This window comes from Anomaloglossus baeobatrachus, chromosome 1 (assembly GCF_048569485.1).
Source record: "Anomaloglossus baeobatrachus isolate aAnoBae1 chromosome 1, aAnoBae1.hap1, whole genome shotgun sequence".
Taxonomy (NCBI): Eukaryota; Metazoa; Chordata; class Amphibia; order Anura; family Aromobatidae; genus Anomaloglossus; species Anomaloglossus baeobatrachus.
The window spans coordinates 974,744,745-974,763,690 of NC_134353.1; the positions used below are offsets into that span (position 1 = coordinate 974,744,745).

The 18,946-nt window shown below is 51.4% G+C and overlaps 1 protein-coding gene across 2 annotated transcripts in view; it reads right to left on the minus strand.

Annotated features, from left to right (window-relative positions):
- RGP1 (RGP1 partner of RAB6A GEF complex) overlaps nucleotides 1-18,946 on the minus strand; it is a 79,142-nt gene that overhangs the window by 19,710 nt on the left and 40,486 nt on the right. For both annotated transcript variants that reach the window (XM_075330512.1, XM_075330522.1), the window contains 3 exons: nucleotides 17,073-17,219; nucleotides 14,266-14,393; nucleotides 11,466-11,643 (listed from right to left, as the gene is read on the minus strand). In XM_075330512.1, the coding sequence (XP_075186627.1) occupies nucleotides 11,466-11,643; nucleotides 14,266-14,393; nucleotides 17,073-17,219 (453 nt within the window). The remainder of the gene's footprint in view (nucleotides 1-11,465; nucleotides 11,644-14,265; nucleotides 14,394-17,072; nucleotides 17,220-18,946) is intronic.

The following is an 18,946-nucleotide window of genomic DNA, read 5'->3' on the forward strand; positions in this document are numbered from 1 at the left end:
AGAGATGAGAGAGCTGAGAGTCATGAGGAGACCGCCTTGGTGGCGGTTCCTCCGGCTGCCTTCCTTGGGCGTGATTGAGCCCCCGGAAACTGAGCCCCTCTGAGGCTTTTCAGCTCTTTTGGACGAGGACAATTGGGACCTGCCAGAGCTTGGGAAGGACCGAAACCTCGACTGTCCTTCCAGGACAGCATTAATAGGGTAAGTCGCAATGCAGACATTGCGAGGTTACGGACGCCCCTGCGGCACAAATGTACATATGCTCAAAACCAGCTGTGCAAGAACAGCTGAAAAGCTTAGGGTGCCCATACGGCTGTAAATGCCGGAGCAACCGACACGCCGATAGCCTCATAGACAGATTTCAACCAGAGTCCATCTGTCTGGCATCTTTAAGTGAAGTCCCATCTCCACTGCAACTATAGCTCTAGCCGCAAGCCTGGAGATTGGAGAATCCACCTTTGGACCCTGGGTCCCGCGCTTGACCACGTCAGGGGGAAAAGGATAACGTGTATCCTTAATACGTTTGGAGAAAACGCTTATCTGGTAAGCGTGGTGTTCCTGGACTGCTTCTCTGAAGTCAGCGTGGCCAGAAAAATACTCAATATACGTTTGAGCTACTGAAATGGGACTTCTCCTGCTGTGAAGCTGACTCCTCCGCTGGGGGAGCTGAGGGAGAAAGATCCAACATTCCATTGATGGACGCTATAGGATCATTCCTTATGGCGTCACCATCCGGTGTATCCGGATTGAGAGCGTTGTCAGGATCAAAGTCCTGATGAGCTACGTCTGCCTCATCATACAGAGAGCCTCCTGGGACCCCCCCCGGAGCACCGATTTTATTCCCAATGAGGGTGGCCAGGGAGCAATGATCCAGATTGCCCATGGCCTGTCCGGACTGCAAGTCTCTATCCCATTGCAACTCCGTCCCTGTCCTTGGACAGGGTTGACAGGTGGTTCCTTTGGCCACGTCTAGTAGAGACCCCGGCTGACCAAGTGCTCCAGGGGAGCATTGCACACAATGGGGTTCAGTGCCGTGGAACAGTATCACATGCAGTAAAAACAGCATCGAAAGCCTGTGTTGCTTATATGCTGCTGCCGACTAGCCATCTAGGACATAGAGCCAAGAATGGCGACCGTACAATGCAATGTATAGCATACAAGCATAAAGTACAATGAACACTGCAGCACATGCAATACAAGCAGCATAGAAAGCCTGTGCCTTGGCACCCCTGCTTTTCTGCTGCTGTGGACTAGCCATCTAGGGGAATATAGCCCAGAATATCGACCATACAGTGCAATGTATAGCATACAAGCATAAGTACAAATGAACACTGCAACCCCTGCAATACAAGCAGCATAGAAAAAACCTGTGCCTCAGCACCCCTGCTTTTCTGCTGCTGTAGCCTAGTCATTCTAGGCGAAAATAGCCCAGACTAGCGACCGTACAGTGCAGTGTATAGCATACAAGCATAAATACACATGAACACTTCAGTACATGCAATACAAGCAGCATAGAAAGCCTGTGCCTTAGCACCCCTGCTTTCCTGCTGCTGATGTGTCGCCATCTAAGAGGGCATATAGCCAAAAATAGCGACCTATGCAGTGTATAAAAATACAAATGGACAACTGCGGTATTTAGTGGGGTCAGCACTTCAGGTGCCGCTTACCGCCCGCCTATAAGCGGGTGTGTGGTCGCCCTAGTCCTGTGCCTGGTTGCCCAGAGTCCGATCTCTCAGCTCGGACTGCAGGAATGGCTGCCGGCGTCTTCTCCAGCTCGTGTGAGTAGGGGCGGGCCGTGGGCGTGCCCCCAAGTCAGAGCGGGAAACCGGCGTCCCACAGTGTCCAGTGAGAGGGCTGGAGCATGTAAATAAGGCTCCAGCCCTCGGCGCTGCTGATTGTACAGCGTCTCTCCCCTACCCTGATTGACAGGGTGGGGGCGGGAACGAAGCGGAGCTAGGCCGCAAAAGCCGGGGACTAGATTTATAAGCGCCGCCGCCGTAAAAGCGCGGTCGGCGCTAAGTCCCCGGCGCACTACAAGTCCCAGCCGCGCCGCCGCTCCCGGAGCGTCCGGCGCGGTAGTTCCCCATACATAAAGTCACTCAGCTAGGCTGCAGTGACTGTAACCCTTTACTGTCCCCGGCGCACTAGCACACCCAGCAAGTCTGGAGTGTGCTGTGCCTGTGTGTACGGGGACACAGAGTACCTGAATGGTGCAGGGCCATGTCCCTGAACGGTACCCAGCTCCGTATCCAGCAGGTTCAATGGGTCTGTGGATGGAGCCCGGCCTCAGGGCTTTGGGGCCGGTAAGATCCCACTTCCTCAGAGCCCCTCAGGGGGATGTGGAAGGAAAACAGCATGTGGGCTCCAGCCGCCGTACCAGCAATAGGTACCTCAACCTTACAAACCACAAGCGGGGTGAGAAGAGAGCATGCTGGGGGCCCTATATGGGCCCTCTTTTCTTCCATCCGATATAGTCAGCAGCTACTGCTGACTAAACAGTGGAGCTATGCGTGGATGTCTGACCTCCTTCGCACAAAGCAGAAAACTGGTGAGCCAGTGATCCCACTGGGGGTGTATAGCCAGAAGGGGAGGGGCCTTACACTTTTTAGTGTAATGCTTTGTGTGGCCTCCGGAGGCAGTAGCTATACACCCAATCGTCTGGGTCTCCCAATGGAGCGCCGAAGAAATAGGAATCTCTACAGCAAGATACACCTCCCCCCATCACAACCTCTCCCTCCTTCTGAATAAGTGAGTATGCCATGAGGTCTACACAGACCTCTGGCCATCTCACTTAGGTCCATGTTGCTCAGCTGTGGACAGTCCCTTGTACAGCAGTAGGGTTGGAAGGACAAGCTTCCCTTTGTGTCTTCCTCCACTCAAACTGTGATTCCTGCACCCACAAATCGGCATTGTAGATCTCCCACATCATTTCCTAGGAGAATATCTGCAGGCAAGCCGCTCATCACCCCAACCACACATTGCTTGACCCCCAAAGCCAAAGTCCAGATCTACAGTCGCCTTTGGGATTTTCATCCTTTGTTCTCCAGCCAGTTCAATAACAATCCGTGGTCCATGATGTATCACCTCTGATCGAACCACCCGGAGATCAACTATTGTGAGAAATGCCCCAGAGTCAGAAAGTCCAAGGACTCTCTGTCCATCCAGCACAACCTCCTGTAAGTGCGTACTTTGATGGTGAGAGGAAGTCGGGGACCCCATAAACCCCTAGTGGCCGTCCACAAGTGTTTGAGTCATTAGGCAAGTCCACTTGAAGGGGTGAGAACTCTTCCCACCTTGTATTTGACTGTAGAGAATGAACAGGTCGATTTGGTGTAAAGTCATTCCCCAATTGACCAGCAGGGCAAGTGTCTTGCAAAGGCCCAGGCTGCCCACATCGATAACATCTCCTCTGTGTCGGACTCCTTCTAATGTGCATTCTGGAGAAGGCAGTAGGAGAACCTGGTGACAAAGGCAGGAGTCCATACACTCCAACAGGGGCATCTATGGTACTGGGGTCAGCGGTACACTCTGGTGGAGGTGGTGGTAACTCTTCCTGAGGCGGGATGGAATGCACAAAATGCACCGGACGAGATGGAGGTCCGTGGGGGTCCCTCCGAGTCCTTGCGGGACAACTGGATTGCAGGTGCCCAGGTTGCCAGCACCCATAACATCTCCTCTCTGTGATTCCTCCAGGGCGTGGTCGGAACTGTTGGGGTCCAGGATTGGGAGCCGTGGTTGTCATCAGCCTGCGGCTGGGTAGATGGGCAGATATAACCAGAGAGGGCGGGGGAGCAGGAGCAGGCTGTGGCTTATTGTCCATTAGCCCCCTCCATTGCGGTCGGATAGTAAGGGCCTCATCAGCCAGGGCTGCAGCTCTATCCAAGGTGCACGGTGTGCGCTCTGTGACCCACTCCCGTATTTCTGAGGGACACTTGTAAAGAAATTGTTCTATAAGAAGAAGGGAATTTTGTTACTTACCGTAAATTCCTTTTCTTCTAGCTCCTATTGGGAGACCCAGACGATTGGGTGTATAGCACTGCCTCCGGAGGCCACACAAAGCATTACACTAAAAAGTGTAAGGCCCCTCCCCTTCTGGCTATACACCCCCAGTGGGATCACTGGCTCACCAGTTTTAGTGCAAAAGCAAGAAGGAGGAAAGCCAAGAACTGGTTTAAACAAATTCACTCCGAAGTAACGTCGGAGAACTGAAAACCGTTCAACATGAACAACATGTGTACCCGAAAAACAACCAAAAATCCCGAAGGACAACAGGGCGGGTGCTGGGTCTCCCAATAGGAGCTAGAAGAAAAGGAATTTACGGTAAGTAACAAAATTCCCTTCTTCTTCGGCGCTCCATTGGGAGACCCAGACGATTGGGACGTCCAAAAGCTGTCCCTGGGTGGGTAAAGAATACCTCATGTTAGAGCTGCGAAGACAGCCCTCCCCTACGGGGAGGCAACTGCCGCCTGCAGGACTCTTCTACCTAGGCTGGCGTCCGCCGAAGCATAGGTATGCACCTGATAATGTTTGGTGAAAGTGTGCAGACTCGACCAGGTAGCTGCCTGGCACACCTGTTGAGCCGTAGCCTGGTGTCGTAATGCCCAGGACGCACCCACGGCTCTGGTAGAATGGGCCTTCAGCCCTGATGGAAACGGAAGCCCAGCAGAACGGTAGGCTTCAAGAATTGGTTCTTTGATCCATCGAGCCAGGGTGGCCTTAGAAGCCTGCGACCCTTTGCGCTTACCAGCGACAAGGACAAAGAGTGCATCCGAACGGCGCAGGGGCGCCGTGCGGGAAATGTAGATTCTGAGTGCTCTCCCCAGATCTAACAAATGTAAATCCTTCTCATACCGATGAACTGCATGAGGACAAAAAGAAGGCAAAGAGATATCCTGATTAAGATGAAAAGAGGATACCACCTTCGGGAGAAACTCCTGAATGGGTCGCAGCACTACCTTGTCCTGGTGGAAGACCAGGAAGGGAGCCTTGGATGACAGCGCTGCTAGCTCAGACACTCTCCGAAGAGATGTGATCGCTACCAGAAAAGCCACTTTCTGTGATAGTCTAGAAAGTGAAACCTCCCTCAGAGGCTCGAAGGGCGGCTTCTGGAGGGCAACTAGTACCCTGTTCAGATCCTATGGATCTAACGGCCGCTTGTACGGGGGTACGATATGACAAACCCCCTGCAGGAACGTGCGTACCTTAGAAAGTCGTGCTAGACGCTTCTGAAAAAAGACGGATAGCGCCGAGACTTGCCCTTTAAGGGAGCCGAGCGACAAACCTTTTTCTAACCCAGATTGCAGGAAAGAAAGAAATGTAGGCAATGCAAATGGCCAGGGAGACACTCCCTGAGCAGAGCACCAGGATAAGAATATCCTCCACGTTCTGTGGTAGATCTTAGCGGACGTGGGCTTCCCAGCCTGTCTCATGGTGGCAACGACCCCTTGGGATAATCCTGAAGACGCTAGGATCCAGGACTCAATGGCCACACAGTCAGGTTCAGGGCCGCAGAATTCCGATGGAAAAACGGCCCTTGGGACAGCAAGTCTGGTCGGTCTGGTAGTGCCCACGGTTGGCCGACCGTGAGATGCCACAGATCCGGATACCACGCCCTCCTTGGCCAGTCTGGGGCGACGAGTATGACGCGGCTGCAGTCGGATCTGATCTTGCGTAGCACTCTGGGCAAGAGTGCCAGAGGTGGAAACACATAAGGGAGCCGGAACTGCGACCAATCTTGCACTAAGGCGTCTGCCGCCAGAGCTCTGTGATCGCGAGACCGTGCCATGAAGGTTGGGACCTTGTTGTTGTGCCGGGACGCCATTAGGTCGACGTCCGGCCTTCCCCAGCGGCGACAGATTTCCTGAAACACGTCCGGGTGAAGGGACCATTCCCCTGCGTCCATGCCCTGGCGACTGAGGAAGTCTGCTTCCCAGTTTTCTACGCCGGGGATGTGAACTGCGGATATGGTGGAGGCCGTGGTTTCCACCCACATCAGAATCCGCCGGACTTCCTGGAAGGCTTGCCGACTGCGTGTCCCCCCTTGGTGGTTGATGTATGCCACCGCTGTGGAGTTGTCCGACTGAATTCGGATCTGCCTTCCTTCCAGCCACTGCTGGAAAGCTAGTAGGGCAAGATACACTGCTCTGATTTCCAGAACATTGATCTGAAGGGTGGACTCCTGCTGGGTCCACGTACCCTGAGCCCTGTGGTGGAGAAAAACTGCTCCCCACCCTGACAGACTCGCGTCTGTCGTGACCACCGCCCAGGACGGTGGTAGGAAGGATCTTCCCTGTGATAATGAGGTGGGAAGAAGCCACCACTGCAGAGAGTCCTTGGCCGTCTGGGAAAGGGAGACTTTCCTGTCCAGGGATGTTGACTTCCCGTCCCATTGGCGGAGAATGTCCCATTGAAGTGGGCGCAGATGAAACTGCGCAAACGGAACCGCCTCCATTGCCGCCACCATCTTCCCGAGGAAGTGCATGAGGCGTCTTAAGGAGTGCGACTGACTTTGAAGGAGAGCCTGCACCCCAGTCTGTAGTGACCGCTGCTTGTCCAGCGGAAGCTTCACTATAGCTGAAAGAGTATGAAACTCCATGCCAAGATACGTCAGTGATTGGGTCGGTAACAGAGTTGACTTTGAGAAGTTGATGATCCACCCGAACGTCTGGAGAGTCTCCAGTGCAACATTCAGGCTGAGTTGGCATGTCTCCTGAGAGGGTGCCTTGACAAGTAGATCGTCCAAGTAAGGGATCACAGAGTGTCCCTGAGAGTGCAAGACTGCTACCACTGCCGCCATGACCTTGGTGAACACCCGTGGGGCTGTCGCCAGACCAAATGGCAGAGCTACGAACTGAAGATGGTCGTCTCCTATCACGAAGCGTAGAAAGCGTTGGTGCTCTGTAGCAATCGGCACGTGGAGATAAGCATCTTTGATGTCTATTGATGCTAGGAAATCTCCTTGAGACATTGAGGCAATGACTGAGCGGAGGGATTCCATCCGGAACCGCCTGGCGTTCACATGCTTGTTGAGCAGTTTTAGGTCCAGAACAGGACGGAATGAGCCGTCCTTTTTTGGCACCACAAAGAGATTGGAGTAAAAACCTTGTCCTTGTTCCCGAAGAGGAACAGGGACCACCACTCCTTCTGCTCTTAGAGAATGCACCGCCTGCAGAAGGGCATCTGCTCGGTCGGGATGTGGGGAAGTTCTGAAGAACCGAGGCGGAGGACGAGAACTGAACTCTATCCTGTACCCGTGAGACAAAATGTCTGTTACCCACCGGTCTTTGACCTGTGGCAGCCAAATGTCGCAAAAGCGGGAGAGCCTGCCACCGACCGAGGATGCGGAGGGAGGCGGCCGAAAGTCATGAGGCAGCCGCCTTGGAAGCGGTACCTCCGGTTGCTTTCTTGGGGCGTGAGTGAGTCCGCCAGGAATCAGAGCTCCTTTGCTCTTTCTGAGTCCCTTTGGACGAGGAGAATTGGGGCTTGCCCGAGCCTCGAAAGGACCGAAACTTTGACTGCCACTTCCTCTGTTGAGGTTTGCTTGATCTGGGCTGTGGTAAGGAAGAGTCCTTACCTTTGGACTGTTTAATGATTTCCGCCAATTGCTCACCAAACAGTCTGTCTCCAGATAATGGCAAGCTGGTTAAACATTTTTTAGAAGCAGAATCTGCTTTCCATTCTTTTAACCACAAGGCTCTGCGCAAAACTACAGATTTGGCGGATGCCATTGAGGTACGGCTCGTAGAGTCTAGTACCGCATTGATAGCGTAGGTCGCAAACGCAGTCATTTGCGTAGTTAAGGACGCCACTTGCGGCACTGCTGGACTTAAGAAAGAGTCCACCTGTGCCAGACCAGCTGAAATAGCTTGGAGCGCCCACACGGCCGCGAATGCTGGAGCAAACGACGCGCCAATAGCTTCATAGACAGATTTCAACCAAATGTCCATCTGTCTGTCATTGGCATCTTTAAGTGAAGCCCCATCCTCCACTGCAACTATGGATCTAGCTGCAAGCCTGGATATTGGAGGGTCCACTTTTGGACACTGGGTCCAGCGTTTGACCACGTCAGGGGGAAAGGGATAACGTGTATCCTTCAGACGTTTGGAAAAACGCTTGTCCGGATAAGCATGGTGTTTCTGGATTGATTCTCTGAAGTCAGAGTGGTCCAGAAAAGTACTCAATTTACGCTTGGGATACAGGAAATGGAATTTCTCCTGCTGGGCAGCTGCCTCCTCTGCTGAAGGGGCTGGGGGAGAAATATCCAACAGCCTATTGATGGCCGCTATAAGGTCATTTACCATGGCGTCACCATCTGGCGTATCCAAATTGAGTGCGGTGTCAGGACCAGACTCCTGATCACCCACCTCTGTCTCATCATATAGAGACCCTTCTCGCTGAGACCCTGACCCGCGTGATGACGTGGAGGGTCTCTCCCAGCGAGCTCGCTTAGGCGGCCTGGGACTGTCATCAGAGTCAGAGCCCTCAGCCTGTGATGCCTGGGACCCCCTTGAAGTACGGATTAGTTCCAACTGAGGGGGACCGGGGAACATAGACACAGCAGTGTCCATGGTCTGAGCAACTGGCCTGGACTGCAAGGTCTCCAGGATTTTTGTCATAGTCACAGACATTTTATCAGCAAAGACTGCAAATTCTGTCCCCGTCACCGGGGCAGGGTTCACAGGCGTCTCTGCCTGGGCTACCACCACCATAGGCTCTGGCTGACGAAGTGCCACTGGGACTGAACATTGCACACAATGAGAGTCGTTGGAGCCTGCTGGTAGATTAGCCCCACATGCTGTACAAGCAGTGTATACAGCCCGTGCTTTGGCACCCTTGCGTTTTGTGGATGACATGTTGCTGTCTCCTCAGAGCAATATAGGGGTATACAGCCAAGAAGCGACCGTACAGTGCAGTATATATATATATATATATCTGGTACAGGAAAAAGTACACCAATACAACACTGTGGCACTAGTGGGGCCAGCACTAATGTGCTGCTTACCGCCCGCTAAACGCGGGTGTGTGGTCGCCAGAAATCCCTAGTCTGGGTCTCCCAGAGCCTGTGTCCGTCCTCCAGCCAGACTGCATGCAGGAATGGCTGCCGGCGTCCTGTGGAGGGGGGGGCGGGCCCTGGGCGTGCTCAGACCAAAAGCGGGAAACCTGCGTCCCACTGTGCCTAGTGAGAGGGCTGGAGCATGTAAATAAGGCTCCAGCCCTCGGCGCTGACGATTGCACAGCGTCTGTCCCATTCCCTGATTGACAGGGAGGGGGCGGGAACGAAGCGGAGCTAGGCCGCAAAAGCCGGGGACTAAATTTATAAGCGCCGCCGCCGTAAAAGCGCGGTCGGCGCTAAGTCCCCGGCGCACTACAAGTCCCAGCCGCGCCGCCGCTCTGAGAGTGGCTGGCGCGGTAGTTCCCAGCACATGAAGTCACACAGCTAAGCTGCTGTGACTCAAACCCCAGCGTGCAGCGCTACTGTCCCCGGCGCACTAACACACCCAGCAAGTCTGGCGTGTGCGTGCCTGTCTGTACGGGGACACAGAGTACCTGAAAGTTGCAGGGCCTTGTCCCTGAACGGTACCCAGCTCCGTATCCAGCAGGTTCACTGGGTCTGTGGATGGAGCCCGGCCTCAGGGCATGGGGGCCGGTAAGATCCCACTTCCTCAGAGCCCCTCAGGGGGATGGGGAAGGAAAACAGCATGTGGGCTCCAGCCTCTGTACCCGCAATGGGTACCTCAACCTTACAAACCACAAGTGGGGTAAGAAGGGAGCATGCTGGGGGCCCCATATGGGCCCTCTTTTCTTCCATCCGACATAGTCAGCAGCTACTGCTGACTAAACAGTGGAGCTATGCGTGGATGTCTGACCTCCTTCGCACAAAGCAGAAAACTGGTGAGCCAGTGATCCCACTGGGGGTGTATAGCCAGAAGGGGAGGGGCCTTACACTTTTTAGTGTAATGCTTTGTGTGGCCTCCGGAGGCAGTGCTATACACCCAATCGTCTGGGTCTCCCAATGGAGCGCCGAAGAAATACCTGTATAACGTCTTCCACAGTGAAGGCGTCTTCCGCTTCCAGCCATCTCCGACATGCCTGGGACATCTTATGGGCATACATCCTAAACAATGCCCCTGTGGTGCATGGGAGGTCTCAGAACTGTGCCCTATGTGAGTCTGGGGTGATGGCATGGTAATCCAGGATAGTCCGCTTTACAATGTTGTAATCCTGGTTCTGCTGTGAGTCAATGGTGTGATAAGCCTCTGCCAGGCTTCCGTTCAGGAGTCCCACTAACAAATGCACCCAGCCAGAGCGGGGCACCTCCATCACCGCACACTGCTGCTCAAAGTCCTTGAAGAACCCTTCCACATCTGCGGAAGCCTCATAAAATGGCTTGAAGTCCTCCCGGGTGATCCGTACAGGCTCTCAGATCACTGGGTTTACACTCCAACTCACATTACTCCCTCTGCCGGACTCCATTGCTTATTGTCTCCTCTGTGCTCGGCGAGGAGCCTGCTCCTTATATTCCTGAGATACACCGGGGCCAAGAGCTGCCATCTCTTCTTCATACCACACCAACTACTGGCTTTTTGGGGCAGGGATCCCCGTCCCCAGTGCTTGTCCGTCAGACATCTAGGAGGAGGTGGACTGGCTCTCACCCACAAGTAGGTCAATAAGGCCTCTTTACTCCGTCCCTGGTAGCTCAGGCCCAGATCTCTGGCTCTCTCCTTTAGACTGGAAGCAGTCCAGTTTCTGTACTGACTCTGTGGGTGGATCTCCATTAGGCTGCGCTCTGTTGATCCCACCGCTGCCACCAGTTGTGACGGGGTCCTTCTCAAATATCACACAATCAACAGAGCGAGAGATGGCGTACAATCCAAAGAGCATTTATTTCAAGCAAATCAAATGGTCCATAACATAATTCACTAAACAGAGGGTAAAATTAGTCCAGAAATATGAATATAATCCAATAAGCGATAAATGTCCAGGTCTCTCTGACAAGTCCCAGCTTCTCCCAGAGGTTCAATCCTTCTCACTTCATGTTTTCCAAACAGACTGCCTGAATCTCCCAGGTAAGCAGAGAGTTTACAGTAGGTGGACTCTAGGCCCACCTTCCCCCACACCCAGGGATGGAAGTGCCTCAAGAGGCTATAACCTTGCACTATAGGGGGTGATTACTTACCAACAATACAATGTACACAGAAGCAGTACAAATAATGGACAGTGAACCAAGCTTAAAATAGGAATCTGTGCAGCAAAATACACCTCCCCCCATATCCCACCATCACAACGGTGCTGGAGAAAGTCTTCGTAGAGACGCTGCCTAAGAGGGGCAAGGAGCACAGTGACGTGCTATGGTACCAGGGAACCTCTAAATCTGGGGTCCGCAGACCCTTCGCTCTTTTACATGAGCTGAGAACCAGACACAAAACCTCCCCAAGTTTCCACATTGTAAGATGTAGGACACCACTAACCGATATTCGTGCTGAAGCCCGGGCAGGAGCTGAGAGGCACCGGAAGGCTGAAATTACTGCTGGCCGTGTGTAAGCAGGACTCGTGGTGCTGAGCGTGCGTGCTGACGGACAGTGGCTGTCCGCGGGAGCATCTGTACTCCTCCTGGACGCTCTCCTCAGTCTGAAGAGATACCGAATACTGAACAGGGAAAACAAGGGAAAAAGTTATCACAAACACATAAAATCAACCATATGTAACCTGGGACAGTAATCAGGGATGATGATTGGGGACTGCGTGATGTAATGAGGGCACAGCGATCAGGGATGATGATGATCAGGGACTGTGTGATGTAACGAGGGCACAGCGATCAGGGATGATGATGATTGGGGACTGTGTGATGTAATGAGGGCACAGCGATCAGGGATGATGATGATCAGGGACTGTGTGATGTAACGAGGGCACAGCGATCAGGGATGATGATGATTGGGGACTGTGTGATGTAACGAGGGCACAGCGATCAGGGATGATGATGATCGGGGACTGTGTGATGTAACGAGGGCACAGCGATCAGTGATGATGATGATTGGGGACTGTGTGATGTAACGAGGGCACAGCGATCAGTGATGATGATGATCGGGGACTGTGTGATGTAACGAGGGCACAGCGATCAGGGATGATGATGATCAGGGACTGTGTGATGAAACGAGGGCACAGCGATCAGGGATGATGATGATCGGGGACTGTGTGATGTAACGAGGGCACAGCGATCAGTGATGATGATGATCGGGGACTGTGTGATGTAACGAGGGCACAGCGATCAGTGATGATGATGATCGGGGACTGTGTGATGTAACGAGGGCACAGCGATCAGTGATGATGATGATCGGGGACTGTGTGATGTAACGAGGGCACAGCGATCAGTGATGATGATGATTGGGGACTGTGTGATGTAACGAGGGCACAGCGATCAGTGATGATGATCGGGGACTGTGTGATGTAACGAGGGCACAGCGATCAGTGATGATGATGATCAGGGACTGTGTGATGAAACGAGGGCACAGCGATCAGTGATGATGATCGGGGACTGTGTAATGTAACGAGGGCACAGCGATCAGTGATGATGATGATTGGGGACTGTGTGATGTAACGAGGGCACAGCTATCAGTGATGATGCTTGGGGACTGTGTAATGTAATGAGGGCACAGCGATCAGTGATGATGATGATCGGGGACTGTGTGATGTAACGAGGGCACAGCGATCAGTGATGATGATGATTGGGGACTGTGTGATGTAACGAGGGCACAGCTATCAGTGATGATGATTGGGGACTGTGTAATGTAATGAGGGCACAGCGATCAGTGATGATGATGATCGGGGACTGTGTTATGTAACGAGGGCACAGCTATCAGTGGTGATGATGATCGGGGACTGTGTTATGTAACGAGGGCACAGCTATCAGTGGTGATGATGATCGGGGACTGTGTGATGTAACGAGGGCACAGCGATCAGGGATGATGATGATCGGGGACTGTGTGATGTAACGAGGGCACAGCTATCAGTGATGATGATTGGGGACTGTGTGATGTAATGAGGGCACAGCGATCAGTGATGATGATGATCGGGGACTGTGTTATGTAACGAGGGCACAGCGATCAGTGATGATGATGATCGGGGACTGTGTTATGTAACGAGGGCACAGCGATCAGTGATGATGATGATCGGGGACTGTGTGATGAAACGAGGGCACAGCGATCAGGGATGATGATGATCGGGGACTGTGTGATGTAACGAGGGCACAGCGATCAGGGATGATGATGATCGGGGACTGAGTGATGTAACGAGGGCACAGCTATCAGGGATGATGATGATCAGGGACTGTGTGATGTAACGAGGGCACAGCGATCAGGGATGATGATGATCGGGGACTGTGTGATGTAACGAGGGCACAGCGATCAGTGATGATGATGATCGGGGACTGTGTAATGTAATGAGGGCACAGCGATCAGTGATGATGATTGGGGACTGTGTGATGTAACGAGGGCACAGCGATCAGTGATGATGATGATCGGGGACTGTGTAATGTAACGAGGGCACAGCGATCAGTGATGATGATCGGGGACTGTGTAATGTAACGAGGGCACAGCTATCAGTGGTGATGATCGGGGACTGTGTAATGTAACGAGGGCACAGCGATCAGTGATGATGATGATCGGGGACTGTGTGATGTAACGAGGGCACAGCGATCAGTGATGATGATGATCGGGGACTGTGTTATGTAACGAGGGCACAGCTATCAGTGATGATGATGATCGGGGACTGTGTAATGTAACGAGGGCACAGCGATCAGTGACGATGATTGGGGACTGTGTGATGTAATGAGGGCACAGCGATCAGTGATGATGATGATCGGGGACTGTGTAATGTAACGAGGGCACAGCGATCAGTGACGATGATTGGGGACTGTGTGATGTAATGAGGGCACAGCGATCAGTGATGATGATGATCGGGGACTGTGTGATGTAATGAGGGCACAGCGATCAGTGATGATGATGATCGGGGATTGAGTGATGTAATGACAGTTATTAGGGGTGATGATGGGTTGGGGGTCTATGGGGTGCACTGACAGTTATTAGGGGTGATGATGGGTTGGGGGGTATATGGGGTGCACTGACAGTTATTAGGGGTGATGATGGGTTGGGGGGTATATGGGGTGCACTGACAGTCATTAGGGGTGATGATGGGTTGGGGGGTATATGGGGTGCACTGACAGTTATTTGGGCGTCTCCATCAGATCACATCCTCAGCCATTAGGTTTCTCACCTGAATACAGGGGATTTCGCCATCAGAGAAGTTGAACGTCCCGATCACATCCTCCCCGATCTTATACACAGTCTTAAAGATGCAGAATGTTCCAACCCGACCTCGAGCGTTACTGATGTTATACTGGTCTGTAGTATACAGATACAAGATATCAGCCCACTACACAGCCAGGACAACACATAGCCCCGGATCAGCAGAGGACAGCCACCCCACTACACAGCCAAGACAACACATAGCCCCGGATCAGCAGAGGACAGCCACCCCACTACACAGCCAGGACAACACATAGCCCCGGATCAGCAGAGGACAGCCACCCCACTACACAGCCAGGACAACACATACAGTTAGGTCCAGAAATCTTTGGCCAGTGACACAATTTTGGCGAGTTGGGCTCTGCATGCCACCACATTGGATTTGAAATGAAACCTCTACAACAGAATTCAAGTGCAGATTGTAACGTTTAATTTGAAGGTTTGAACAAAAATATCTGATAGAAATTGTAGGAATTGTCACATTTCTTTACAAACACTCCACATTTTAGGAGGTCAAAAGTAATTGGACAAATAAACCAAACCCAAACAAAATATTTTTATTTTCAATATTTTGTTGCGAATCCTTTGGAGGCAATCGCTGCCTTAAGTCTGGAACCCATGGACATCACCAAACGCTGGGTTTCCTCCTTCTTAATGCTTTGCCAGGCCTTTACAGCCGCAGCCTTCAGGTCTTGCTTGTTTGTGGGTCTTTCCGTCTTAAGTCTGGATTTGAGCAAGTGAAATGCATGCTCAATTGGGTTAAGATCTGGTGATTGACTTGGCCATTGCAGAATGTTCCACTTTTTTGCACTCATGAACTCCTGGGTAGCTTTGGCTGTATGCTTGGGGTCATTGTCCATCTGTACTATGAAGCGCCGTCCGATCAACTTTGCGGCATTTGGCTGAATCTGGGCTGAAAGTATATCCCGGTACACTTCAGAATTCATCCGGCTACTCTTGTCTGCTGTTATGTCATCAATAAACACAAGTGACCCAGTGCCATTGAAAGCCATGCATGCCCATGCCATCACGTTGCCTCCACCATGTTTTACAGAGGATGTGGTGTGCCTTGGATCATGTGCCGTTCCCTTTCTTCTCCACACTTTTTTCTTCCCATCATTCTGGTACAGGTTGATCTTGGTCTCATCTGTCCATAGAATACTTTTCCAGAACTGAGCTGGCTTCATGAGGTGTTTTTCAGCAAATGTAACTCTGGCCTGTCTATTTTTGGAATTGATGAATGGTTTGCATCTAGATGTGAACCCTTTGTATTTACTTTCATGGAGTCTTCTCTTTACTGGTGACTTAGAGACAGATACACCTACTTCACTGAGAGTGTTCTGGACTTCAGTTGATATTGTGAACGGGTTCTTCTTCACCAAAGAAAGTATGCGGCGATCATCCACCACTGTTGTCATCCGTGGACGCCCAGGCCTTTGTGAGTTCCCAAGCTCACCAGTCAATTCCTTTTTTCTCAGAATGTACCCGACTGTTGATTTTGCTACTCCAAGCATGTCTGCTATCTCTCTGATGGATTTTTTCTTTTTTTGTCAGCCTCAGGATGTTCTGCTTCACCTCAATTGAGAGTTCCTTAGACCGCATGTTGTCTGGTCACAGCAACAGCTTCCAAATGCAAAATCACACACCTGTAATCAACCCCAGACCTTTTAACTACTTCATTGATTACAGGTTAATGAGGGAGACGCCTTCAGAGTTAATTGCAGCCCTTAGAGTCCCTTGTCCAATTACTTTTGGTCCCTTGAAAAAGAGGAGGCTATGCATTACAGAGCTATGATTCCTAAACCCTTTCTCCGATTTGGATGTGAAAACTCTCATATTGCAGCTGGGAGTGTGCACTTTCAGCCCATATTATATATAGAATTGTATTTCTGAACATGTTTTTGTAAACAGCTAAAATAACAAAACTTGTCTCACTGTCCAAATATTTCTGGACCTAACTGTAGCCCCGAATCAGCAGAGGACAGCCAGCCCACTACACAGCCAGGACAACACATAGCCCCGGATCAGCAGAGGACAGCCACCCCACTACACAGCCAGAACAACACATAGCCCCGGATCAGCAGAGGACAGCCACCCCACTACACAGCCAGGACAACACATAGCCCCGGATCAGCAGAGGACAGCCACCCCACTACACAGCCAAGACAACACATAGCCCCGGATCAGCAGAGGACAGCCAGCCCACTACACAGCCAGGACAACACATAGCCCCGGATCAGCAGAGGACAGCCACCCCACTACACAGCCAGGACAACACATAGCCCCGGATCAGCAGAGGACAGCCACCCCACTACACAGCCAAGACAACACATAGCCCCGGATCAGCAGAGGACAGCCAGCCCACTACACAGCCAGGACAACACATAGCCCCGGATCAGCAGAGGACAGCCACCCCACTACACAGCCAGAACAACACATAGCCCCGGATCAGCAGAGGACAGCCACCCCACTACACAGCCAGGACAACACATAGCCCCGGATCAGCAGAGGACAGCCAGCCCACTACACAGCCAGGACAACACATAGCCCCGGATCAGCAGAGGACAGCCACCCCACTACACAGCCAGAACAACACATAGCCCCGGATCAGCAGAGGACAGCCACCCCACTACACAGCCAGGACAACACATAGCCCCGGATCAGCAGAGGACAGCCAGCCCACTACACAGCCAAGACAACACATAGCCCCGGATCAGCAGAGGACAGCCACCCCACTACACAGCCATGACAACACATAGCCCTACAAACACCTACGTAAGGTTCTTCTTGAAGTCACATTCATGAGGATTTCCATGGCCGAATCCAGAAGTCTTGAATCTTTCTTACAGATCTCATCATCATCCAGGAAAGGATTAGAAGGAGCAACTTCATCATCATGTAACGGCTGGAAACCCTGTAGAGCTGAGAGGTAGAAGCTGTGATCAGAGCTTACTAGATGGGAGGTTTCCTGCACATATATATGGCAGTATTACAACTTTTACATTTATTGTACCTCACACTGAGAAATGAGAAATACAGAGATCTGGCTCCATGTATATTACATGTATAGGGTCAATGTGCATGAGATGACCACAAGTACAGAGCGGCGCGGACATACTACGGCAATATGAGAGTCGAGAGGACACACTGACCATGGTAGCACCCAGACTACCGCGGACCTCTGAGCAACACAGATGGAAAGACTCCCAATACCGATGACTCCTGACCCACCCGTAATTTACCGTCATCCCCATTGACAAGTGGCGATGAATGGGAATAGGTTAGTAAAAACTTAAATCCTCAGCCTTTTCCTATATAACCTAAAGCCAGTGCTGTACTGGCACTATCAGGCTGATTCTATACATACCTGTAGTGGTCAGCTCAGATGTATAGGTGTTGAAACACAAGCAAATAAAGTTTGTAAAATGAACAGGTTTTTGATTGACAGCAGCTGACAATCAGCTGATAGCTGGGGTGGGTATTCATAGTGATTTCCGCCCCCTGCCTGTCTGTCCACACTCCCCTATCTGTTATTTATGCTAATTCTATTATAGAAGCATGTTACTAAGTGACTAGAAGGACCTGTGCTGATGTCATACCCATGTGACCAGAAGGGGGGGGCCTAAGCCAACATAGTTGATACCAGGAAGCAGCATTATTTTCTGTTAGCTGAGGCCCCTCCCCCTTCTGGTCACATGGGTATGACATCAGTACAGGTCCTTCTAGTCACTTTGTAAAACGATTCTATGATAGAATTAGCATAAATAACAGGGGGAGGACGGACAGGCAGAGGGAGGGAATCACTATGAATATCCACCCCAGCCATCAGCAACTGCTGCCATTCAAAAACCTGCTGATTTTACAAACTTTACTTGTGTGTGTTTCAAACCTATAGATCCTAGCTGACAACTAAATGAATGTATAGAATCAGCCTGATAGTGCCAGTATAGCACTGTATGTATAGAATCAGCCTGATAGTGCCAGCATAGCACTGTATGTATAGAATCAGCCTGATAGCGCCAGTATAGCACTGTATGTACAGAATCAGCCTGATAGTGCCAGTATAGCACTGTATGTATAGACTCAGCCTGATAGTGCCAGCATAGCACTGTATGTATAGAATCAGCCTGATAGTGCCAGCATAGCACTGTATGTATAGAATCAGCCTGATAGCGCCAGTATAGCACTGTATGTATAGAATCAGCCTGATAGCGCCAGTATAGCACTGTATGTATAGAATCAGCCTGATAGCGCCAGTATAGCACTGTATGTATAGAATCAGCCTGATAGTGCCAGTATAGCACTGTATGTATAGAATCAGCCTGATAGCGCCAGTATAGCACTGTATGTATAGAATCAGCCTGATAGCGCCAGTATAGCACTGTATGTATAGAATCAGCCTGATAGTGCCAGTATAGCACTGTATGTATAGAATCAGCCTGATAGTGCCAGTATAGCACTGTATGTATAGAATCAGCCTGATAGTGCCAGTATAGCACTGTATGTATAGAATCAGCCTGATAGTGCCAGTATAGCACTGTATGTATAGAATCAGCCTGATAGTGCCAGTATAGCACTGTATGTATAGAATCAGCCTGATAGTGCCAGTATAGCACTGTATGTATAGAATCAGCCTGATAGTGCCAGTA